We start from the raw sequence: 25,404 nt of genomic DNA on the forward strand, positions 1-25,404 counted from the left end.
ACGGATACAGGTTGAGCTTCACTACATTGACAAGGCTAAGAACAACACTGGAGAATTTCTGAGGGATCTTGCCCCAATGGCAGTAAAGAGGTGTTAGTGTAAAGTCTGTGAAGAAAAACTGGGAGATGAATGAGCTGTTCCTACATAAGCCCAGCATTTAGGTAAGTTTAGCTTAGCCATGTTCTGATGTAACACTGTATAAATTGGATGGGCGCTGAGGCACTGGCTACTCCTCTTTGATGAGCTGATGACTACAGGTTTTTTTTGTAGAAATGCAGTATAAATAACACATATTAGATGCCTGAAGGGAGACAAAATATTAGAGGAGAGACATCACTGAAGCCCTTGAGGAACCCAGTAGCTGTTGGATCAGGGAAGACTACATGCACATCAGTAAGCCACCGACGCACAGAAGTCTTGCTGGTAAATGGTCTTAACTCCCCAGTGTGTTTTGAATGCATACAAACAATTCAGAACAGCTGATACCACGGTGCCTAATGGCAATAAATATTTCTGTCATGGCTTTCTAAATAGTCCATTTTGCTGCAAAAGCCAGTCTAATAGAATCTTTCCTGTTGTATGCCGAAATACCCTGTGCTTCACTCCGATGGGCACTGCAGAGGTTTTAGAGTGCCTTTCACTCGTGTCCAGAGGAGGAAGACAGTGACTCTGCTTGTTCAGTTACTGGGGAATCGGTCATTGCTGTAAACCTCTTCTGTAACCACAAAATGACATCAAAGATCTCTACTGTATTGCAATAGATTCAAAGTACTGCAGATAATATGCTAGTACAGGCAGAGATAGAGATAAATTTGCCAGTGACCAGATAACTGCAAACTGTTCAAGGAGTGCAGCTCAGTCCTGAACTGCTGCTGGGCTGAGAAGCAAACTCATACCCTGCATATGGAGGGATTTCTGCTTCAGTTTCCTCAACCTCGGAGAAGGAGACCCATCTCTGCCATCAGTTTGTCACCATCCTGCAGACTGGAGAGAATAACATCTAGATGCTCTGCCCAATTCGGTTGTGGCTGTTTGTAGTTCCTGGAAGCCTGGGCTGCGGACTCAGCTGATCCTTTGTAATCCCATGGTCCACAGTAGGAGGAGATACTAGAAGAAAATGGAGCCCACAGGAGAGTCTGAGTCTAGTGGGGTGCTCTGTTTCCTCTAGCTTGGCAGAGGCTGCTATGGGATATTCTGGAAAGAAAAGGCTAGAGCAGGATCCCTTCTGCCTGGAACTTCTTAGGGAGACAAAAAAGGAAACGCAGCAATTTGATCACTTTTCTAGAATACGTTTTGCGCAGACAGAAAAGGCTATTTGAATTATGAGTAGCGAAAAGATGACCTGCTTTACAGCAGAGGCAGGAATGCAGTCCTGGAAACTGCCACCTCTTCAGAACTTGGTATCAGAAAGTTTTCCTTCTGTTAAAAATATGTACATTTTTTACTCAGATTCCCTCTTTCTTCTGAAACTGCCAACAGGCAACATCATCATCTTGAAAAGCAATACCCATCAACTAGCATTTAAAGCAGAAATACCATTAAACAGATCACAGGGACCCTCACCACAACACACACAGGGGAAAAAGGAAGAGAGGAAGGGATGATCGGCTGATAAAGCCTTCCAGTGGGGAGAAGCAAGGGTAGGCAGGGTACCAGTAGGCCCACAGGACACTGCTATTTAAAATAATTCGATGTTGCCACACTCATGGGGTATCTGCAGACCACAACTGGAACACCCTTGAGCAACTGCTCAGAACATTTTGCAAGTGTGGGCAATGGTTTTTTATACTGCATATCTAAAACCCACCAGGTAAGCAGTATAATAACAATGCTGCATAAAATGATATGTTTTACTCCTGGGTGGATTAGATGGTTTACAGTACAAACAAAGCCACAGTACAGAGAGGCATAATTAACCGTTATACACACATAGGCAGTGCAGTTAAAGGGATGTACGTTCCTTTTATTCCAGTACCTTCGTATAATAAAGTTAACAAAAATATTCAAATATTAAAAAAAAAAAAAAGCCAGCTGGCACTGCCAACTAATTCCTGTAGTAGTCTTAGAAATCCTAATCCTGTAGAATTTCCTTGTGAAATTGATGCGCACCAGAGTCAATGTATTGATAACTAACGCCAAGCGGGTCTGGTGATGCAGCTACCTGAGGTTTATATTTTTTATTTCTTTTGTGGGTCTGTGTTTTGTTTCACAACTTCCCGGCTTTCATGTAGGAAGGGATCGAGCCACGCTGCGTGAGCCCCTCAAACCTCTTGTAGGTATAATTGAGGAAAACCCAGTCTTTGGATTTGTAGTCAGGTTCCGTTGTGTTTGGCACTAGAATTGAGAAACAAAAGTAAAAACAAAACAAAACAATTAAAACCAGCACTGCTTCTAAGAGGACTTTTCACAGAGCACTGACATGAACAGCCCTGAACTCCTACTTCTCTAATCAGCAGAAATTCCTTGAAGAAAGCCTATTTCTAGCCAGGTCAGTTGCCTTTTGTCAATGGTCTGAGAAGAGTTACCATTTCAGCATGTATCTCAAGCTTCATCAAGGCTTCTACAGCCTCCTTTTATTCTATGAAGAGCCCACATGGCTGGTGTGCTGCACATGGACATTCACTGCAGTGGGCTCTCTGGTTGCTGCTTTTAGAGTTCTATAACAATATTTTCAAGTCAAGATGCCAAACACACCAGTATCAAAGTTTGTATTTGGGTTTCTAGATACACAGTAACATTTTCAGAGGGTCTGAAATGCCAAAACCAGTACAAATGTACTTGGCATTATCCAAATATGGACTTAACCAGCTTAACTTAGGCAGTGGAGATTGATTGCTTTTTGCATTAAAAGGCCGAACTTCCTTGCCATTAAATAAAAGCCGTTTCAGAAAAAAAATCCAGCTTTTTGATAATTCTTATGGTTGTTAGCACATCTACACTTATCTGTCATCAATTAATCATTGTTATATAGCTGCCTATCTTTAAGCCATTAATAAGTAATTGAAAACAGTGGGAGCTGGGAGAATTTGGCATGTCAGAGAATCAAGCCTTTTATGTATAAAAGTTTCCTACTATTTGCCAATAAATGATTTGCAGAGCCAGTCAGGTTCATAAATCACTGTGTTAAATAATCATCTGCCTGAAAATTTTTGCCCACAAATATGTGAACATTTGTGTTTGGCATGAAACTCAACAGTCATTAAAGATCAAAAGAAAACCAGTGCGTAATGTTTTACCAGAATTGGGCTAGACAGACTGTATGGTAGGAAACTGTACTGTTTTCTGTGCTCACTACATATGCAAACTATTTTTACTAATAGATTTAACTGTTAAAATCTGTGGGTTTTTTTTTTTTTCACCCTCCAAAATTCTAAGGAAGTAGAAGCTATGAGAGATCATAGGTATACATTTATATTTAAATGAAAGTCTCTAGATCAAGTCTGTATATTACCTTGATTTGGTATCAACACAATGAACATAAAAAACAACAAAAGCATCCGTGGAATATTCTGGCATATCATAGATAGAAACTTGGAATTTACAATAGCAGTCTCACCTGGCTGTAAAATATCAGATTCGGGAAATTCATCGAAGTTGGAAGTATCATCAATACTTTTGATTTCTATAGGGATTGCAGCTGGTCTTTCCCTGCAAATAGAAATAAATGCCAGAATAGTGCATACTGGGAAAAGATATGAAGTTCTAATTTTGTTTAACTTAGCTTTTTACAGTTACAACATCCCTTTAATTTAAAGCACAAAGGTTCCACTGAGTCCATCAGAGATGTATCTGACTTGCCTGTTTGCTGACATCATGGGGAGATTTATTGGTTTCCTATCTAGCATTAGGATCTTCTTGGCAAACGTGGGGAAAACTTAATTTTCCCATTAACTGAAACAGCATTTCCACGCTTATCTGCCATATAGCTATTGGTACGATCTCGGTTGTCACCAAGAACCACTGTGGTTACCTTCATTTCACAAACCCAGCCTACCCAGCCGAGCAGGATTTCACTTGCATTTGGAGCCATCAGATGTGTTGCTTTACAATTTCAGCGCCCATCAGTCTGGACCTCATCCAAATACCTTTCAACTGTAGCTCCTATTTCTGACAGTTAGTCACCAGTATCTCTCATCCGAAATAGGTTGGCTCTGACACATTACTGCTTTATTAGCTCAACAATTAGGCAGCCCTTTAAGAACTTTTAAGGTGGCTTTCGAAGTTGCTTAAATGCTGTCCCACGAAAGCATTCAAACTGGAACCTGGCACTGTGGGAAAGTCATCAATTTACACCTGTAAACTTATTACGGTTGTAATTACTACAATTACAATTAAATCCACTTCTGGGTGGAACAGGGAAACCATTTTGTCAGGTTGCCAAATGTGGCATGAACAGATACGTTACTGCTCTTGCTGCTTATTAATGTCTCCCACACTGAAAAGATAAATTAAATGAGGCTGTCTACACCAGAGGAAATGAGAAGTACAAGAGCTGGAAAATCACATGCCCACAGTATGGATTTTCATGCAGAAAACGGCAGTATTACTGAAAAAGCAGAGTACCTCTAACCTTAAAGGGAGCTAAATAGCTCTCCTGTTCAGCAGCTCTCTTGCTGCTGCTGTCCCCGTCCCTACCTCCTGCTGCTGATGCCCTGGATGGACCCCAGTGTGGTTCACCCCCTTGCCTTGTCCAGGGCTGCTGGACTCTTCTACCAGCTCCTTTCTCTGCCCACCCTGCTCAGACCCTGTGGGGCTGCACCCTGGCCAGTGCAGATGCTGGGGTCTCCCTTAGCTCCCAGCTCGTCCCCCGCCTTGCGGATCATCATTTCAACTGAGAGTATCTGTAGGGCCACCAAAGTCTGCTCTAAAGGTGTTACCCGCTTTGGGTATGTGCAGATGTAGCTCAGCATCTGCAGGCAAAAGCTCAGGCTGGAACTGGTAGGCTGCCTGAGCCAGGCCCTCTACCCAGGCTTGGCCCAGCAGAATTTGGCCACAGAGGCTGTGACTCTGAGGTGAGTCAGTGCCTCTGCCCAGTGATCTGTAGACATACCGGTTCACTCCGGTGTAGTATCTGCAGTGTGCAGTAAAGACATGCCCTGTGTCTTCCTCCTACATGCTGCCTCTCCTCTTCATTCATCTATTTTCCCCTGCATTTTTGGACTAGAGTTTGCTTTCCTCATGCTCCTGTTACAGAAAAATTCAATTATAGCAGTAGCTGCAGAGTCCATTACTACTGGAAGAGGAGCTCTCTGCTGATATCAGAGCATACATCAGGAATAACACAGCCCTTTTACCACAATTTCTTGCCATCCTGGGCACTATGGGGCAATCTGAGGCATCTCAAAACAGTTAAAAACCTCTGATCAGCAAAGAATGTCAGCAAGGCCTGAAAACCTGCGCTGTCACCCACCTAGCTGTCTTTCAAAATAAAAGACAAATTGGAAATAATGATTCTTGACATCATAGTATATGAAATTCTTACTTTCACGGCTTTAATTTTCTCTACAAAAATGCGTGTGTGTATATATATAGACACACACACACACATACCTGATATGTCCCCAGTCCACTCCTTCAAAAAACGGATGACTTTTTATTTCTTCTACTCCATTACTACCAATTCTATTTTCTGAGTCGATACAAAACCTGAAAAAGTGGAAAAAATAAAGGGAGTGTTACAATAAATTCAGACAGAAGCAACAGCAAATAAAACTGCCACGGTATCCCGTATCAGGGATTTGAAGAAGTTCTTTCAAATTGTTCCATCACTTGGGGTAACGTAAAAGCAGCCTGTTGCATCTAGGAAAGAAGGGAAATAGCAGAAGCAGAATATTGTTAGAGTCCCAAACCAAAAAGCTAAGATGACAGTAACTTACACCTTTTCTAAGCCATTGCATCCCCATCTTCAAGGTTGGTGAAAAATTGCTGCAAGTTCTAGCCCTATAACAATAGTTTGGAATGGAGGCTTAAGCCTCTAGTACTGAAAACTCCTCTGCACGTTCTCAACCATTCAAAATCCATGTTTCAAAGTCAAACTAATGGGAACAGATACACTTGGTGAAGTAGGCCTACTCTCCAACGTCACATTTTGGAACCACAACGGCACATTCAAAACATGCCATGTCCCTATTCTCCCTTCACCCCCTCTTTCCTCTCCTTAGAGGTCCAGGTGCTGGTGGTACAAAGACCCAAGGCTGTTACTGTACGGCCCAGCTGCATAACCTCAGCTCAGACTCCAGAGGAAATTATCAATTTATGAGAAGCAGCCGTGAGAAAGTCTGTAGAGGCAATAAGAAGAAAAAGGTGAAACTGGAGACAGAGGCAGGATTGCTGAGGTGGGGACTGTTACCTGCTCAAGTAGGCAGGAGGAAAAACACCAACAAGGAAAAAGATAAAATCCTAAAGAAGAAAAATAGGGAGATGGAAGCTCTCTGACAGCAACTCAGTGACATCGGGGATTTGTACCAGGGAGCAGTAGAAGCTGACCCTCCTTCCCTGGACTGATGCCTGCCTGGACCAATGCCTAGCTGGCTGGAAAAGTATCTCATCAAGGAGATGGTGAGCATACCAATGCTTAGCCTCAGTTCATTAAATCCTAGCTATCTTTTGTATGTGCTAGCAAAGATGTAACTGCTTTGTATTTTTACACCGTCCTTGTAGTCTCTCTGAGGATGGCAAAAGGTATCAACAGTGACACATGGAGGTTTACAATAACAGGAAAAAACACCCATGTTAAACAAAAAGCTTGGTCTTGCCAAATGTGGAGTCACCTGACAACCTCCTGGAAATGAGGAGTACTTGGTAGCATCGGGATGCAGGCCTCCTGTTGCTCTGAAAGTCAGCTGGCCTTTGTTAAATGAAATCCTGTTTGCCTTGATGAGCAAAGCCTCTGGTTGTTGATTTAGTTATCCTAGACTCAATCTCTCCACACGATCTCATCATCCAGATTCACAAGGCACTTTTCCCATCAATGCATTGCAACACAAAAAAGGTCACCTCACTAGTTAGTGAATTTTTCAGCAGGTAATTTAGCAGCATCGCAAGTTAGGCTATAAGCTGTCTCCAATTATAGACTGTAATGTTCTTTTACTTGTAGTTGAGTGTCACTTGCGGGGAGGGGGGGAAACCTGCTTGTATTTCTACTCAAGTTGATTGATGCCAAGTACTAATAATAGACCTCAAACCTTGTAACAACAGTTAGCCTGACCAGGTCTCAGGATTTGTCAGGCTTCGTCTGAACTTGAGCTTATTTTAGTTTGGTTTTATCTGTATCCATACAAATAAAAAATCCTTTAGCTTTGTCTGCAACTTCCTTTAAGTTGAAATATATGTTGTTTAACTTGTCCAAGCTGTAATGGAGAAAGAACCCAATGGCCAGCTGTTTGTGGCCTAACCTGCAGTTTTGACCTTATTTTACTTAATTATACTTAACTAAAAAAAATTTTACCCTACTTTAAATCCATCCATATATGGAGAAAAACTAATAAATTCAAGTAGTCATTGTATAAGTAAATACATAAGCAAGACTTGTTAACAAATAAACTGCCTGAAATATGTAAAAATGCCCCAAACATAAGCCAAGACTGAGGAGGAAGAAATCCTCAGCAGAAACACTGTACTCTTTCCAGGAAAGAACTCAGCATGCCAACACCAGGCAGGAGAGGTTAAGCAGAACACTAGAGAAATAGATACTGAAAACATAATAATAAAACTATTATACACAAACTTATTAATCAGGATTAGCAATAATTAAATAGCTTGAACTGTTAGTATCACTGTAACTGGATTAGGAATAACCATTTGTTGTACGCTACTGGAGCACTGCTCAGACTAATAATAATTTCTTGGCTCTGCTTATGAAGTACATTCCCCTTTTTGCCTGTAACAAAATTGTGTAAGCTTGTAATATTATCTTTGGGGAGGAAAAAAACCACAAACAAACCAAAGCCAAAAACCACATCCCCCCAAACCTCCCAGGACAAGAGAGCATTCTGCCTAACCTTGACAGCAAAACCCCTCACATAAACTTCAATGCAAACTGAATGGAGTAAAAACTGTAATTTTGGAAAATGTAAGTAAATCCAAAACATCCAAAGATTCCTGTTCAGTGCATTAAATGCTGGTAGGTGCTAGTTCCCTCTCAGAAGATAAAAACTGTGTGTTAATCACTTTTTTTTTTCCTTTTTTTTTTTTCTTTTCCTCCCCACTCTACTCTGTTTCTCCTGATACCATGGTACAAATCAGTATCATTACATCTAATTCCTTCATGTTAAAACAAATGGCAAAGAGAAAAAGACTACAAAAATCCATCAAGGATGGTGACACAGGGGAAACCAACTCTCCCTCCAATCTAAAGCTTCCTTCATGCAGGACAGAAAGTTAACTTAGTGGAAGATGACATGTCAGGGTGAGTAGCCAGTAGTGAGCTTTTGTTACTGACCTTAGAATTAAATCCTTTGCCTTCTCTGAAATGGGCACCTCTGGAGGAAATACCAATGTTTCTTTCCAGTTCATAACTTTCCTATAAGTCTCTTGTGGTGTTTCTGAGCAGAAAGGTGGATACCCTGCACAAACAAATAGAAAAATTAACAAGCTTTTCCCAGAAGAAGAAAGCGACCTGAGCCTCTGCTTTGGCCACCACAGCTCCCAAATCTAATAAGCAGTACTAGCCAAAAGTTTTCTTTTGTAATGCAACATATTAAAGGTTAATTTATTACTTCCAAGTAATGAGAATGAACCTCAAAAACATTTAATAGTGAACAGTTAGTCCCTGAAACAACTAACTGAGGCATCATCTCTTGCTGTCTTCTTGGAAAGGTGGGAAGACTTGAAAGTATTCTGGAAGCTGAATTTGGGGCTTACTTCAGGCAGAACTGAATGAAATTGTGGTACCTCCACTATGCAAGGGATCAGACTCAGTGAACTAAATAACCCTGTTACCTTTGAACTCTTTGGATGATTCTTAAGTTGGGGTCTGTAACATACCTATTAGCATTTCATACATAATCACTCCCAAAGACCACCAGTCACACAGCTTGTTGTACCCAGTCTGCATAAATACTTCTGGTGCGATATAGTCTGGGGTTCCAACAGTGGAATATGCCTGGAAAAAAAAGAACAAAGTCTTTAAAATATAAATACTACAGTACACTTTGAAAAAACTTTTCCTGGGAATCATATAGGATCTTGTTATTTGGATGGACGAGAATGCTTAACTTGCCCCATGCTTGTAACCTTTTAAATGTGCAGCCTAGATGACCCTGGCTAATGATCAAATCTTTAGCTATTTGGGAATTTCTCTTTATGGATGCAAAATTTTGCATGGAGCGGGGGGAAATAAAAAACCAAAACCCAACAAAAACCCCACAAACATCCAGAAGTCCACCAAAACCAGTTTTGCCAGAAAAGTCTTTAATTTCATTTGTCTGACCAGAAACAAAAAATACTTCAGTTTATTGAACAGAGCAGAGACATTTAGTTTTGAACAAGTGGAAACCCAAGAATATGTGCCCTTTTCAAATGGTGTTGATACGAGTTGTCATTTTGGCCTTTTATTCTCCCTGTTGGACTGTCTCATGATTCATCTAGCTTCAGCTTCACCACCTCTACTGACCTGGAGATGTAGCCTGTTCAGGGGTCTAACTCCAAGCGGGAGCAAGGGCTGTGAAATACAGCCCCTATGAGGCAGCATGACTGCAATGTAATCTCATTATGTCTCATGAGGAAAGAAAAAAACAAGCCAAAAGCTTTTTGAGAATACTGCAGCATATCACTTTTTAAACAGAGTGTACAAAACAATAGGTTCCAAAATTTGAAAACAGAGGTTTTTGCAACTGCTATTGGTGAAAAGTCACGAGCAGAGCTGAAATTCTGAAACGCCATGGCTGACAGACACTTTCTTTTGATTCAGCTAATGCCAGAGCTCCCTTTATTGCCTGACCACTCTTCACTATGAATCCATGCCGTAGCACTCCAGTGTCAGTACCCTCCACTGCCTTTCCATCATATTCCCGTTCAGCAGGGCAAACAAGTTTTCCCCACAATTCTCTGAAAAAAAGAACCATGCAGCTACACATCTTCTGGTGACACTGAACCGCAGGAATTAAACCCAGGAGCTCACACACAGCGTCAATACCAGGTCAGTCTAGGAGATAAACTCAAGATACAGCTTTGCTAAGTGGTTGCTGACACCTGAGGTTAGTTAGTCAGTCCAGATGCTCCCAAGGGAAACAAATGCACAGAGAAGAGCGGGGTCTTGCTAGTAGCATCTCTGAAAACAGACAGACGAAGCAACCCTGATCTCCAAGCTATTCCACAATTGGACTCACTAGACCACCCTCTTTTGAGTTATTTGCCGTTCTGGGGGCTTCAAGAGAAAGACATCTGTAACAGATGGCAGCCTTTCAGTTTTTAAAAGCCAGCAGCATTAATGCTGAGGTTTTGTTTAACTTTCTCTGTAAATAGTTTAAAAGCAAAAAAATTTATACATAATTGTATTAACTCACCAGCTGTCGCCTGTTCTTCTTCCATGTTTCTGCTTTTCTTTTTGAATTCATATTCTGAAATGCTAATTCACAAAATAGTTATTAGATAATAAATGCATTTGTGAGCATTAAAAGAAAAGATTGATAACATTCTGTTTTCAAAGAATATTTTGTATCTTTAGAACGCTTTAGTCTAGAAACAAATACTTGATTATAACTGGAGATGGGAAAATGATAATGAACAACTACTGTCCAATTTGCAGCTGAAACTCATGTAAGTAGGACACATGATCAGCAACTCTAAATTAGGACTTGCTAAAAGTTTTGCAGCTTGATCTGAGATTAACAGCCGTTGTTGTTGTTACAGCAGCTGGCAATGTATATTCAGATACGGGCGATGGCTTTTTAAGCAACAAGGGATGAATCCAAGAAGAACTGCAGAGGCATTTTACATGCGCAGAATAAAACGCTAATGTGGATCAACCAAGGCATGTTGACGAACAACTTTACTCTTATGAAAAGTTTCATGAGATTGTCACTGAGTTCAGTGAGTTGGCACACGAAACCCAGGTCCTTTCTGAAAGAGCATTTCTGTAACTTCACTAACATTGTTATGAAAAATATACTAAAAAATAGATACATTACATTAAGTGTATTTGTGTCTGTGTACGAACATAAAAATACATTAACACTGCAGAAATCACAATTTCTTTCCTGTGAAATGCTTTCATGTCCCAGGGAACTTGCATTTCCAGTTTCCAATTAAATGCAATCAGCCCGACCAATCTTGCTTATCCCAGCAGAAATAAATTACCATGTGGCATGGCTGCAGCTCCAAACTATTTAAATGTTTAACTAGGACACCTTATACTTACAGAAGTCACTTGGTGGGTTATGTGTAAGGTTCCTGTAGAACTCGGTTCTGTGAGCTTTCTTTAAACCTGTGCATAGCCCAAAATCAGACAGTTTAACATGACCCTAAAAAAAAAAAAATTAAAAAAAAAAATCAGAGAAGATGAAAACATAATTTAAAAAGGTAATACTTGAAAAAGAAAGTTTCAATAACTGCATGTGTCTTCTCAGGCTGTGATGGATTTGCACAGGACTACCTAATCCAGGATAAGCAGGCAAACAATGACTCGATCTTGGTGTACTGCAAGAGTGTGTTTTCTCTCAAACAGGTTATTACCTCCTGGGAATGGTTACACCTACAATTCTGCAACAGCTGAGGGCAGCTAGTTTGCCTGGTTTTGTTTTGAACTGGATACCACTGAGACTGAGAAAGCCTCCAGGACAAAATTGCTTTGTTTTGTTTTGATGGTAACCTTGCTTTAATCAGGTTTCCAGACATCAGTGCTAAATAGTCTACAGAGTTGTGTATGGTGCTTACTGGGTCCATTTCATGGCTCACTATAGTCAGTCTAACAGAGTGTTTCTGCTGGTGAGTGGGTAATAAAACAAATGAGATAACTGTAGGAATTGAACCGATTACTCAGCATTGTCTGAATGTTTCATGCTTTCATTCATTTTCAAGTAACTAAGTGTATCAGTCTTTAATGTGCATGAATATGAGCATCTGGACACCAAGGTTTGCCTTAAAAGCCTTTCCAACAATAAATAACGGCAGTTTTCCTTTGTTTAAGTATATTGGTGTTCTACAAGACAAAGATAGCGACCGTTTTCTGCTTTTACTCCAGCTGGTTTAAATCACCGGCGTGGCACTACTGGTTCCTGCTGATGAGCACCACTACAAATGGCATTATCTGCAGAGTGAGATGTTTGAAGCACAGGTAGTTTACGTGCACGTTACATGCCTTAGCATCCAGCAGAAGATTATCTGGTTTAATATCTCTGTGGATGAATCCCAGCTGGTGAATAGCATCTATGGCCAACACTGTTTCAGAAATGTAAAACTGTGTCTCCTCTTCTGATAAGGTGTCTTTCTTCATTAGCAAGGTCATCATGTCACCTAATCAAAGAGAAGAAAATGCAGGTTAGAAATCAGAACATTTTAATCACAAGACTAATTCTATGTGAAACCCCAGTAGAATCCAAATTTAACCTTGTAACTGGCCTTATAGCTACTAAATATAAAACTATTACTGCAAGGACCTACAAACCCAACATACTTTTTTAGTAATCTAGATGTAAAACTGTTGAAAATCCTAAATAGGAATTTTAATTGGATAGCCCAGGAAGCCACAGTGAATTTTAACAGTAAAAACAAACAAACAGTTATTGCTAATAGCTTCAGCAGTAAAAAGCAGAACATTGGATTAGAATAATTATTTAATCCAAGTCAGTTTTAACACCCCTTCATACCCTTTCTCCTTCCCCTAAGGGAAGGTTACATTACTGGACGTCATTTAAAACAGCGTTAAAATTTTATTATCACAAATTACACAGTATACTTATTTCTAACATTTTATGAAGCTGACAACAAAAGCTAAGGAAGAAGTATTTGTATCACCTAACACCATAGCACACAGCTTACCTCCAGGTAAGAACTCCATGATCAGGTAAAGATTTCTTTTATCCTGAAAGCTGTAAAACATTTTCACTACCCAGGCTCCATCTGCTTCAACCAAAATATCTCTTTCTGCTCGGATATGGGCCACCTAAAATTTTTTAAATTACTATTATTAAAGGACAATTTAAATATTTCAACAAGGAACACCATATTATATTCCTAGTCCTACAATATATTTTCACGATCTTTAGCAAAGAAACTATTTTTCATGCTCTTTTCATATTCACATTTTTCATAATTTTTTACTAGATCCTACAAAGTCCTCACAAAATAACCACCAGAAACCCACAGAAGTCAACTCAACATTGAAAATAACTGTCCACACAACTTTGCAGAAGCAAGCTCTAGAAACACAAAGCATAGCTTGTGAAGCTGCTTTTGCTTGTTGGAAAGAACTGACAAAGCTAGTGGAAAAGTGCAACTCCCTTTTTTACTACACCCTAAAATGAAATAGTAACATTTTACAGAGTGGACCATCAGAGAGCTTTATACCGTAGTGTCCCTACTGCAAGCTCAGACAAAAAATTAGCGTGCAATTCCAGGTGCAAATACTGCCGGAATTACTGGGAAAGGACAGAGCCGGTCTTAAAGAATACAAGAACCAAGCAGTAAAATGGTAGATGCATTATGATCACTGTCAGAAGTTACCAGATTTCCCACATATGTATACGAAGAAATGAAGAACTAGTAGTTACGTCTGTACAGATACCTCACAGTTTAAACTTGGCAAGATAAGCCTGGGGAATCTTCTCCAGCAAGAGTGACAGAATGTCTAAACTAATGACTTCCTGTAAAACCTGATTCCTTCGTGGCTGTGAAGGGAGAAATGCCTGACTTAGAGTGAACTACTGTCTAGTTCCCAAACCCACGTTGTACACACCACTGATGGTGTGTGAACCCCTTCCAGGTGCTACACGGAGACTGCTCCTAAGCGCATACATGGCAAACTGTACCTGAACTGCACGGCAAGTGCCTCGGCCAACTGGGAAAAGGGCTGGGATGAGTTTCAGCCCTTACGGATGACAGCAGGTAGTAATGAGCCAGCAGCCAGTATTAAAGCAGCGCAAAAATGGTAAGGGTCTTGGGCTACTTAAGGTGGGGGAAAGGGAAGAGAAGATGGAGCCATTCCTCCAAGCGATGTGCATGAAGCTGGCCCAGAACTGATACAGCCACCACTGCTGCTGATGCTGGACCGGGACAAGTGAGTTTGGGAATGCATGGCCTTGCTCAGGATATTCCAGCCCCAGCTGAGGCTTTGGAAAAAACAGAGCACGCTGCTACCCTGTGAATTCAATGGAAACTAAGAATAATGGAGATTGGAGGAGGGGTGTGTGTTTCACTAGAATTCATCCTGAAGGGAAAGGAAAGACATACGCATGGAAAAATATTTCTTGACAGCTGTAAGATTTTCGTTATTCATACATCAGAAAACAACTTCTGGAGAGAAAATATGTACCACTATTCCAGCTTCGAGGGCTATTTCCAATAAGCAGCAGTCTGCTGCAACTCTTCCCCAATTCTACTGGTCAGGAACACCTTCACACGTGTGCGTTCTTTTCACAGGGTTTCACAAGGCAATGGGTTCTCTCTCTGTAGCAGGCACTCCAGCTTTTGCGTTACCTACCTCTATCTATTCTCCTTTAGGAAATATTTCTTTCCACCCTCCACTCCTCAATGTAGCTATAAAATATAATATTAAAACCTTGCTTAAAAAAACAGCTAGGGTGTCTCCCAGTGCTACCAGGCTTGGGAAAAAAAAAAAAAAAAAAATCTTAATTTTCTTGTATTTCTGTCCTGTGTTGCTTTCCATTGAACAAACCAGGCAATGAAAATTACAGCAGTTAAACACTCTCCAGGGAAAGTTACTGTCCCAAACTAAACGGAGAGTTATGAGCTCAGCCTTCTTGCCACATCAGGTTATGAAATAGGGGCAGGGCTTCAACCAGAGGGCCACACACATCCTGGCTGCTGTGCAGAACATGCTCCTCCTCTGGTTCCCTATATTCAGGGCATGGGCTTGAAAAAAATGAAGTACAAGTACCACTGCAGGGAAACATAATATAACAGCAAATGATGGGTAAGGTTTGGACTGGTAAGGAAAAGGCCTCTTTTATCTGCCTTTTTTGCTTGACACATCCACACTTGATTTCTTTGCTTTGTGGTGCTGAAGTACTTGCTGTGTCCTACCAGGAATTTGCAGTGAATTGTTAACTAAAAAGTAAAAGCAAAAACCAAACCAAACTAACAAGAACAAAGCAAACCAGAGCAAGACTTCACTAAAAAGCAAAACAAAGGACAACAAAGCCAATAAACAATGTGACATCCGTTGGCATCTAACCATCAAAAGAAAACATCAAATACTCTCAGTTTTTACTTTGGCACAGTATTACTTTTCAAGAAGCATCTGCCTTGAAATGCAGTTTTACAGGTTAAGTACTATAAGGTCTGCATTCATAAAGGAAGGGAGGACAAAAAAATATCTTTGTCACTATCCCAAACGGTTGTAAAAAAAATATTTTTTTAAATGCTGTTACATGACCTTATTTCCTAACTTCTCCTTATTCTTTTGTACGGTGGTAGCAACTCCATAGACACTCCACCTGGAGTATCATTTTCAGCTCTGGGGCCCCCAGCACAAGAAGGACATGGATCTGCTCAAGTGGGTCCAGAGGAGGGCCACGAAGATGCTCAGGGGGCTGGAGCACCTCCCCTGTGAGAACAGGCTGAGAGAGTTGGGGCTGTTCAGCCTGGAGAACAGAAGGCTCCAGGGAGACCCTAGAGCGGCCTTCCAGCACTTCAAGGGGGCCTGCAGGAAAGGTGGGGAGGGACTCTTGATCAGGGAGGGCAGTGATAGGACGAGGAGTAACGGTTTCAAACTGAAAGGGGGGAGATTTAGGTCAGCTGTAAGGAAGAAGTTGTTCACTGTGAGGGTGGTGAGACACTGGCACAGGTTGCCCAGAGAAGCTGTGGCTGCCCCCTCCCTGGCAGTGTTCAAGGCCAGGCTGGATGGGGCTTGGAGCAACCTGGTCTGGTGGGAGGTGTCCCTGCCCATGGCAGGGGGGTTGGAACGGGATGGTCTTTAAGGTCCCTTCCAACCCAAACTGTTCCGTGACTCTATGATTCTGCAAAGCTATACCATTACCAGGGCTTTTAAAGTGGAAGATATGACCAAATAGTATCTGCCACAAAGAACCTCAGCAATTTTCTAGACCGTGCAAGTTTGAAATCTAGGGGACTTATATAAACACAAACCTGCTCTTTCTCCAGCATATCTGCTTTTCTTAGTATCTTCATTGCATAAATATGACCTGTATCCTTCTTCTGAACGAGGCGTACCTATAATAAGAAATATAACCAAATCAGTCTTCTCTACCTCAGAAACTAGACCCCAGCATGGAACCTACTGGAAGGCTCAAAATTGCTGGGCACAGAAAAGTTCTTTTTTTAAGCATTTAGAAACATGGAAAAAAGAAATATTTTGTCACCATATACAACACTAACGCTAGTGATGAACAGGTAGTTTGAAGTATTTATTGTTTTAGGAAAAGTCTGCAGGCACAGTAAATTCCAGGTAGCTGTAAAATCGTGTACACTAAAATTCAGGAGCAGATAGAACTGATGTGACACAGGGCAGGGAGGATGTTTATGGAGAGGAGCTGTGCAACTGCAAATTGATCGTTTCAGGGGCAGCATCAGTTTGGGAAGCTATTGGAAACTAAGGGCCTTTCCAGGGGCCTTGAGAAATTGAAGCATGTAATTCATTACATTATCACACTTGCACAATTACTCAAATAGCTATTCTTCTGCAATAGAACTCCCCAACTGGAACTTTTAATTCTGTAATTAAAATGTTTCATTTTAATGTTCAATTCAATTTTCATATCCTGTTCAAGCAAGAATGCCACAAACCTCCCCAAATGCTCCTCTTCCGATAACTTTCAAAGATTCAAAGTCATCCAAGCCAAGCCTAGTCCTCTTCAGTCGCAGAAACTCTGTTTCTTTGCGAGCATGTTGTGACCTGCGCAGCTTTTTCTAAGGAGACACGTACACAGAAATTTATAAGTTATTTGATAGTAGAAAGTCAGGATATACCATCTCCCTTCCTGTGAAGTATTCTCTTTCCCATTAGGATTACAGAGAAAATGTAAAAGGAAAAGTCTTTCTGGCTTTCTCAAAGTACGATCCAGAAGCACAGTCTTTTATATAAAGGCCTCAGACACAGTTTCACATTTTTTGAGGGGGGTTGTTTTATTCTTTTTTTTTTATTACTTAGATATAAAAACAGTAATACAAAATAATGAAGGAAAAAAACTCAATTATACCGGTTCAAACAAAATACATCCATCCAAAGGCAAAGTCACTACCTAAGGCAAGGACTCTTGTTTTCAGGCAGTGTCAAGGACCAATAAAAGCTGAAACTTACACCCCACCGAAAAGACTGATGACAGGCAACAAGGAGCCTAACAGGCAGCAGATATCCAGCTTACACTACCTATAGCAAAATCCATTTGGTTTATGGCATGCAGACATTCGTATGTGAAAGAAAAATCTGTCCAAATCCTATCATATATTTTGCTCTATAAAAATGTCAATGGGATTCACCCTGAGAGAAGACAAACGGCAACCTATGCTCCCAAAGACGCCGAGATCTCAGAGACCGCTAACGAGATCCATCAATCAGGCACCTGCCAGATGTTGTACTAGGATGAAAGTGGCATTTAAAACCACAAGGTGGCATTACGCACCCACACTCGCTTTTCCGTCTTCCCAGAAGTTACACGGCAGCCACACAAAGTCGGAAATGACCGAGGCACTGTTCCTACTTATTTCCCTGCCTACCTGAAGGCAGTACACGCAGCCGTGGTGTGATGGGCTCAGAAAAGCAACTTACTGACCAAAGTTCTGAGAGGTGGCAACCAGACAGAGATCCCTCCTCATCCCTATCCGAATGGAACACGGATGTGTCCAGTTAATAAACTGGATGCAGTTTTCTCGTTTAAATCAAGAAAAAGGTTTAGCACTTTGCTTTCTACCCACTTCTAAGAGCATCTCACATTTTTTCCTTGCCAAATATAACGGCAAACAATTTTAATCTTTGAAAAGCATGCTATATACCTGCTGCAGCCGTATGTCTCATAAGAACCAAGGGTGGCATGAAAAGCCTTAGCTATTGCAAGTGCCATTCAAACATATTCACAGCTTCCCTAATAAGTACGTTACAGGAGCAATACTCATTTACAAAATAAAACAATGCCATGCTAGCTAATGTTTCTGTACACTCCTCAAATGCCAATTTGAAGTAGTGTGAAAACTACTAGAAGATCAGGTTTGAGACCATTTAAGGAACCTGAAGGTGCACAAGTCCATGGGACCTGATGAGATGTATCTGTGGGTCCTAAGGGCACTGGCAGAAGAAGTTGCTAAGCCACTATCCATCATATTTAAGAAGTCATGGCAGTCCGGTGAAGTTCCCACTGACTGGAAAAGGGGAAACAACCCCCATATTTAAAAAGGGAAAAAAGGAAGATGCAGGGAACTACAGGCCAGTCTCACCTCTGTGCCTCACGAGATCATGGTGCAGATCCTCCTGGAAACTATGCTAGGGCACATGAATGTGAGGTGGTGACTGGTGACAGCCAACATGGTTTCACTATGAGCAAATCATGCTTGACAAATTTGGTGGCCTGCTATGATGGGATTACAGTGATAGTGGATAAGGAAAGAGCAACTGATGAATGCTTTGCACAAGTCCAGGTAGATGATGATACTGTCCCACACGATGTCCTTGTCTCTAAATTGAAGAGACATGGATTGGACAGACAGAACACTCCACAGATAAGGAATTGGCTGGATGGTTGCACTCAAAGAGTCACAGTCAACAATTTGATGTCCAAGTGGAGACCAGTGACAAGTGGTGTTCCTCGAGGGTCAGTATTGGGACCGGTGCTGTTTAATATCTTTGTTGGTGACATGGGTAGTGGGATTGAGTGCACCCTCAGCAAGTTTGCTGATGACACCAAGCTGTGTGGTGGGGTCAACACGCTGGAAGGAAGGGAGGCCATCCAGAGGGACCTGGACAGGTTGGAGAGGTGGGCCCGTGCAATCCTCATGAAGTTCAAAATGGCCAAGTGCAAGGTCCTGCACCTGGCTCGGGGCAATCCCAAGCACAGAGACAGGCTGGGCGATGAGTGGATTGAGAGCAGCCCTGCCGAGAAGGACCTGGGGGTGCTGGTGGGTGAAAACCTGACTATGAGCCAGCAACGTGCCCTCGCAGCCCAGAAAGCAAATCATATCCTGGGCTGCATCAAGAGAAGCGTGGCCAGCAGGTCAAGGGAGGTGATTCTCTCCCTCCACTCTGCTCTGGTGAGACCCCACCTGCAGTGCTGTGTCCAGCTCTGGGGTCCTCAGCACAAGAAAGACATAGATCTGTTGGAGCAAGTCCAGAGGAGGGCCATGAAGATGACCAGGGGGCTGGAGCACCTGCCCTGTGAGGACAGGCTGAGAGAGTTGGGGTTGTTCAGCCTGGAGAACAGAAGGCTCCAAGGAGACCTTAGAGCGGCCTTCCAGTACTTCAAGGGGGCCTGCAGGAAAGGTGGGGAGGGACTCTTGATCAGGGAGGGCAGTGATGGGATGAGGGGTAACGGTTTCAAACTGAAAGAGGGGAGATTTAGACGTAAGGAAGAAATTCTCTCCTGTGAGGGTGGTGAGTCACTGGCACAGGTTGCCCAGAGAAGCTGTGGCTGCCCCCTCCCTGGCAGTGTTCAAGGCCAGGCTGGATGGGGCTTGGAGCAACCTGCTCTAGTGGGAGGTGTCCCTGCCCATGGCAGGGGGGTTGGAACTAGGTGGTCTTTAAGGTCTCTTCCAACCCAAACTTCTATAATTCTAAACCCAAACAGCTTCTTCAAAGGTTACTTAACTAGTATTTACCTCCTCATCTGCAAGGCCTTCCTCTTCCATAGCCACTTCCAGCTTTTTCTGCCTGTGAAGAGGAAAAACATGAGACTGCTTTTTGAATTATTTTTTAAAAGCAAACATAACGCTGCAGCAAGACAATGCATTTACTTCACACATTCCAGATACAACAGAATTTGCCTCAAATGCAAATTTGAAGACTTACTGCCCACTTCATCCATTTACTCATTTCTGTCCAAAGCTGTTGAAAATGTCTAAGCAAATTTAAGCACACACTTACATATTTGCAGAATTAGGCATTAAAGGTCCAAACATACAATCACTGTAATAACTTTTATTTCTTCATATAATCATGTTGAAGTAAGGCTGGTTTTACCAATTAGGATTACAAACCAGAGTAAACATGTTTTTTTCACCATTTCTATCTCAGGTCTACCTCCAACACCTCAGCCAGCTCCAGTTTCGACCCCTAGTCCCAGTCTTGCTGACCTCTCCCTGGTCGCACACATGGTCCTGCTGCCCTTACTCTCGTGCCAACTAACTCTACCCTACTGGATTCATCATCATCTCCTCCTAGTGTCCTGCCTTGGCCAGGGCTCACCAGTCCCAGGGCTCCTCCAGCTGGTGCTATGCCACGTCACGCTGGGAGAGTCAGAGCAGAAAGTGAAGCCTGGGACTACCCCACAGACGGCAGGGGGTCTGCACGTGGCAACATGTCTACTGGACCCCTCTTTTTCCACCCATAGGATGCCTCTTTACAACTGTCAGGGTGCAGCTTTCAGAAAGCTGGTTACCCACTAGCAGCAGCCAAGAGTTTGAAGGCTGGGTGCCAGGCTGCTGGTGTCTTTCTGCACTTCAGGAAGTACAGCAGGATCCCCTAAATCAAAGGCCCTTGGTAGACAGTCTGTTCTCCTAACTAGAAGCAACCCAATTACATGGGGTAATGACTAAATATGATGAAGAGAGAAACCCTGCTGCTTGGCTGAAAACCCCTCAATTAAAAACATATTACCAGAGGAATGATAATTTCACATGCTGATGACAATCTGAAATGCAACATTCATTATAATCAAATGCTCGATGCTTTGGCACTTAATTCAAGTAGCACTTCACCACAACAGAGGCAGAGTTGGCCACCGAGGAGAGAAGTTAAAGTGGAGATGACCAATGCATACTCCCACGCAAGGAGTACCAGTCAACACCACCCAAGAAGAATTTTTTAATTCTTAATTATTTATTTTTCTATTACATTATTCCCAAAATTCTTCCTGCCCACCCAAGAGCCTCTCAAACCTTCCATCACCAACCCTATGCTCTTTACTGCCCCTTACTTCCACTCCAGGCCACTCCCAGCTCTGCCTCCTTTCCTTATCCCCTATCAAACACCTCTCCTATCAGTCCTGTTCCCTACCTCCTATACTCTCCCTTCTGCAAGAGTTTAAAAGTCTTGGCATGAGCTTCGTGCTGCAGAGCATGAACAGACATCACAAGCCACTGCGTTACGCACAACGAAGTTACCACCCATCAGCAGCTCTGCAGCGTCTGCCTCTGTAGAGTTTATTCCCTGTGCACGGAGGGATCTGAGGTCGCCAACCCTCCATGCAGAAGCAGAAACCTCACGTGTGCTGCAAAATAAGACCCTGCACAGAGTGGTTTCTGCTCTGATGAGGAGGTAACTTGTATGAGAACATCAAAAGTGGAGGTCTTCCATCGCTCAGTGACTGCTTGGTGCAGTAGCAGGGGATATTCACAGGTCTACCAGCACAGCCAGCAGCTGAAAGGCAGCCTGTGCCTTCAGGGATTAGCTCCTTGCTACCAGATACAGAAAAACTTCAGAGAACTGCTCCATTTTACACGTATCAAAGTGCTCTTGGACAAACACCACCAAAAGCCAACCAAGAAAAGCTGAAGAAGGGCGAGAGGAAGCAGAGCCAGTACCTGGTTTCTCTCTCTTCGTGCTGTATTATTAGGTTGCTGTAGAAATTCTCCAGCGTAAGTTTGGCCACCGTCACTCTCTCCCGGGTGTGGTTACTCATGGGAAAGGATGTTGTAGTCCCTGCAGTCATCGCCATGGTAACATGTACTGAAACAGAGCATGTCAAATCATTACTCACTTGAAAAAAGATAATTAAAAAAAAAGTATATATATATTCCCCTCTCCCACTCTCCATTTCCAAAGTCTTAGATGCTATAGAATTTACAGGAAAGGTGCTGTACTTTAGATACAAGAAACTCCATTTAAAAGTGTATTATAAAATTATCCCAAGATAGCAGGAGGACTTACTACCCACTCTCTAAAAGAAAACAACAAAAAACCAACATGTTGGCAAAACAAAGGTTGAATCATAGCAAAGAATTGTAAAGGCTACGGGCAGCTCACCCAGCAGCGCTTGTCCACAAGGTGAGGAAAATGTACCTCTGGCGGACATGAGCCCAGCCTGAGGGAGGGGAAGAGGCAGCAGAGCATGGGAAGAAAAAGGGGGAAGCAAGAGGAGGACCTGGCAGCTCCCACAGCTGGACATGACACAACTCTATGACAATTTCAAACTCCAAAAATTCTAGGTACTACCAAAAGTTCAGGATAAAATGACAAAGTAAATGGACAAAAATTCTAATCCCATCCAGATGGGAAGTTATTTCAAGGATAGAAGATAGCCATCAAATACCTTTGAATTCTAAAGCTGCTCAACAAAATTACATGTGGACAGTCGGGGGGGGGGGATTTCTAGAAATCATCACTTTAAAAACAAGTAATAGAATTGCTGTATTTTAAATGGAAAACTTCTGTTGCTGTTTTTTTAATTGGTTGGTTTTTTAAAGCAACAACCAGCCACCAAGAATAGAAAACCCTTCCCCACCACAAGGCCATTGGGCAACCAGGCTTTCTATTTGTTTGCTTTCCAACCACTTCTGTGCCATGCTGCTGATGAAATGAGCATTTTTTGGAGCAGCTGTTCACTACAGAGCTCCCTATGTTTGGATTCTCAAATGCAGGGGGCCGGGGGAAGCTTCTTATGCAGCTGCAAATATGTTACCCATGTAGATACAGTACTTATAGGTCAGGGCACGTGACCACTGGGCACTTAAAAACAGGGCAGAAAGTGGAAAGATTGTTCTCTTCCACAGCTTTCATCTTGAACCTGAAGAACTTGGATGTACTAGAACAACGCTTTTAATGCTAGGAAAAGACACCTTAGTGCAGTCCCGAGTCCCTTGCAGCTGGTCTAGGGAAGCCAGGGGAGGAGATAAAAAATAAATTAAAAAAAAGCAGCACAGTTTGTCCTAAGACTCACGTCCTACCTGGAAGCGGGTTGAAGTACTTTAGGAGAGCTTCACGGAGGGAAGCCACAAATAGCAGCATCTCAGCCTCACACTCGTTTGTTCAGGTTGTTTTGGGGTTGGTTTTGGAAAATTACATAGAAGTACATACACTTCCTTTTGATAATTTACGTAATCCTTCTATTCCACCAGGGGATTTTGAGGAAGACAAATCCCAAATTAGGTTTATGATCTTCAAGCAGATCCTAATACATTTTAAGGTGAACCAATTAAAAGTTTCATACAGAAGGAAACTTGCACGTCCACATCAGGAGAGGAAGATTCCTTAACTCTGCTCTGGGCTTTTTGTTTTGGATTCGCCTGCTACCCTCTTTGAGGACAGCATTTTATCTTGTGGATTTTTAATTAGATTCGGTGCGACAATAAGGTATTTGTTGCCAGAAACACAGCTGCTGTGTGACAAATAAAGGCGTTTTATAGCATTACGTAGATATTATTTTAGCTGTGTATTTTGGAGAGCGCAAGACGCCAGAATTCTGAGAATAAAAATGTATCTATACATATACAAAGAGGTTTTAATAGCACTACAGCTGCTTTAAGATGATGTCAATATTTCTATTTTTTAATCAATCTTTTATCGCCTTCAATTTGCTACTAAAGGAAGATGAGAGCTTTCAACTCTTAATAGCCTTTATTAAAAATTACGGAGTTCTATCCCTCACACAAAGACGTACCCCATGTTGGACACTTCTCCAAAAGCTGGGAGAACTTCGCGTTGCTCTCCCTATCGAGTCTATTGTACAACATCACATTCCTTCTCCCTTGATATGTGGGAAAAGATAAATATAAAATGGGTATCTAAGAGTAAAACCTACAGCATGTTGACACAGTCAAATCAAACAAACCAACATGCTGGTATCTGTGATTAAGTTAGTTCAAGACATGACCTAATAGAGTAAAAACCCGCCTTCTGATCATTTTGGAGTGTCAGGACAGCATAGCATTAACCCAGGCTTGAAATGGATTAACCTTTACTTAAGGTATAATGAGTGCACTCTAACACCAGCGAGCAACAGGATATTTATCCTTTGCACGTCTTGTATTCCTGGTAGGATAAAATAACACTGCAATTTTGTTTCCTGTTAATTTGTTTTCCCCATGCTCCTGTACTCACAAACACAGACATTACCAAAAAGCAAATCTAAGTCACTTGATTTTATTAAGCCTGTAAAAAACAGATAACAATTCTGGCACTAGTACACCATGCTATAAATAGCATGGCTGACCCTCACTGTGGTTCTACAGTAGGAAAATATAGACAAGAAACCAACCTGTAAGCTAGTGAGCTCAGAGAAAGCTATTTAACAGAGAAGAAACTTGCATCGACTTCACTGTCGTACCATTATAAGCCCACCAGAGCAGAAGGGATAGGGATGCATCTCCAGAAGCGTTTGCTTCCAGCATCCCACATACCCTGTGCACGCCCCACTACTGTGCCTCTGGACCACACTGTACCACAGCACATTTCCTTGAGACAGAATTTACTTTACATTTGTTCAGTTTGCAGTTGGTGTCCCCAGTTAGCACCGTCATTGTGGGAAAAAAAACCAAACCCTTTTGTAAAACTGAAAAACGCTCTCCAGGTTCCCCAAAGTGGAAAAGAGCAGAGACCTGGCAGAGACAGAAGGTACCTTGCAAAATCCCACACTAACTCAGAGCCAAGAAAACCTCTTCACCCTTTTTCCTCCCATCTCTCTGCTTCCACTAGCAAACCCAAACAAAGCACAAATCCACATCCCAAAGAAAATATTCAGTTGGGAGTAACCAAGTAAAATCCTTAAGTATGACCTTTATAAACAAATGATGCTGGAGGGGATGGGGGTGGGAAGGAAGAAGCTTCAAAATGGGCCTTTTATTGACAGCACACTACTTCTACTGACCTCATCACATTAACGGGAACATTTTGAACAGGTGCCACCCATAGTTCTTGGAAATGCCCTCAAAAACCTCCTAATTCACCCAAATTCATGCTATTTGCATAATGGAACCATTCTACTCCTGCTGCATCACCAGCCTTGCATTAGGCTCCCTGGACCATGAAGAAGGTCATACTATCCAACCAGCCACATTTGGCTAAAACTCCTCTGGCCGAGGAGGACCAAAGACCTTTCTTTCCACAGGGCCTGTTACTTTGGAAAA

At 42.1% G+C, this 25,404-nt stretch overlaps 1 protein-coding gene across 1 annotated transcript; it reads right to left on the reverse strand.

Annotated features, from left to right (window-relative positions):
• Positions 1-1,909: 1,909 nt before the first annotated feature.
• STK38L (serine/threonine kinase 38 like) lies at positions 1,910-22,004 on the reverse strand. The gene is made up of 13 exons (XM_009956749.2): positions 21,865-22,004; positions 19,942-19,993; positions 16,924-17,046; positions 16,267-16,350; positions 12,979-13,102; positions 12,299-12,453; positions 11,360-11,462; positions 10,506-10,567; positions 8,986-9,103; positions 8,441-8,564; positions 5,551-5,646; positions 3,557-3,648; positions 1,910-2,334 (listed from the first exon to the last, which is right to left on the reverse strand). The coding sequence occupies exons 1-13, from the start codon at positions 21,996-21,998 to the stop codon at positions 2,207-2,209; spliced, it is 1,395 nt and encodes a 464-aa protein (XP_009955051.2). The 5' UTR covers positions 21,999-22,004; the 3' UTR covers positions 1,910-2,206.
• Positions 22,005-25,404: the final 3,400 nt, after the last annotated feature.

The sequence above is a fragment of the Leptosomus discolor genome, chromosome 1 (genome assembly GCF_034619465.1).
Source record: "Leptosomus discolor isolate bLepDis1 chromosome 1, bLepDis1.hap2, whole genome shotgun sequence".
Taxonomy (NCBI): Eukaryota; Metazoa; Chordata; class Aves; order Leptosomiformes; family Leptosomidae; genus Leptosomus; species Leptosomus discolor.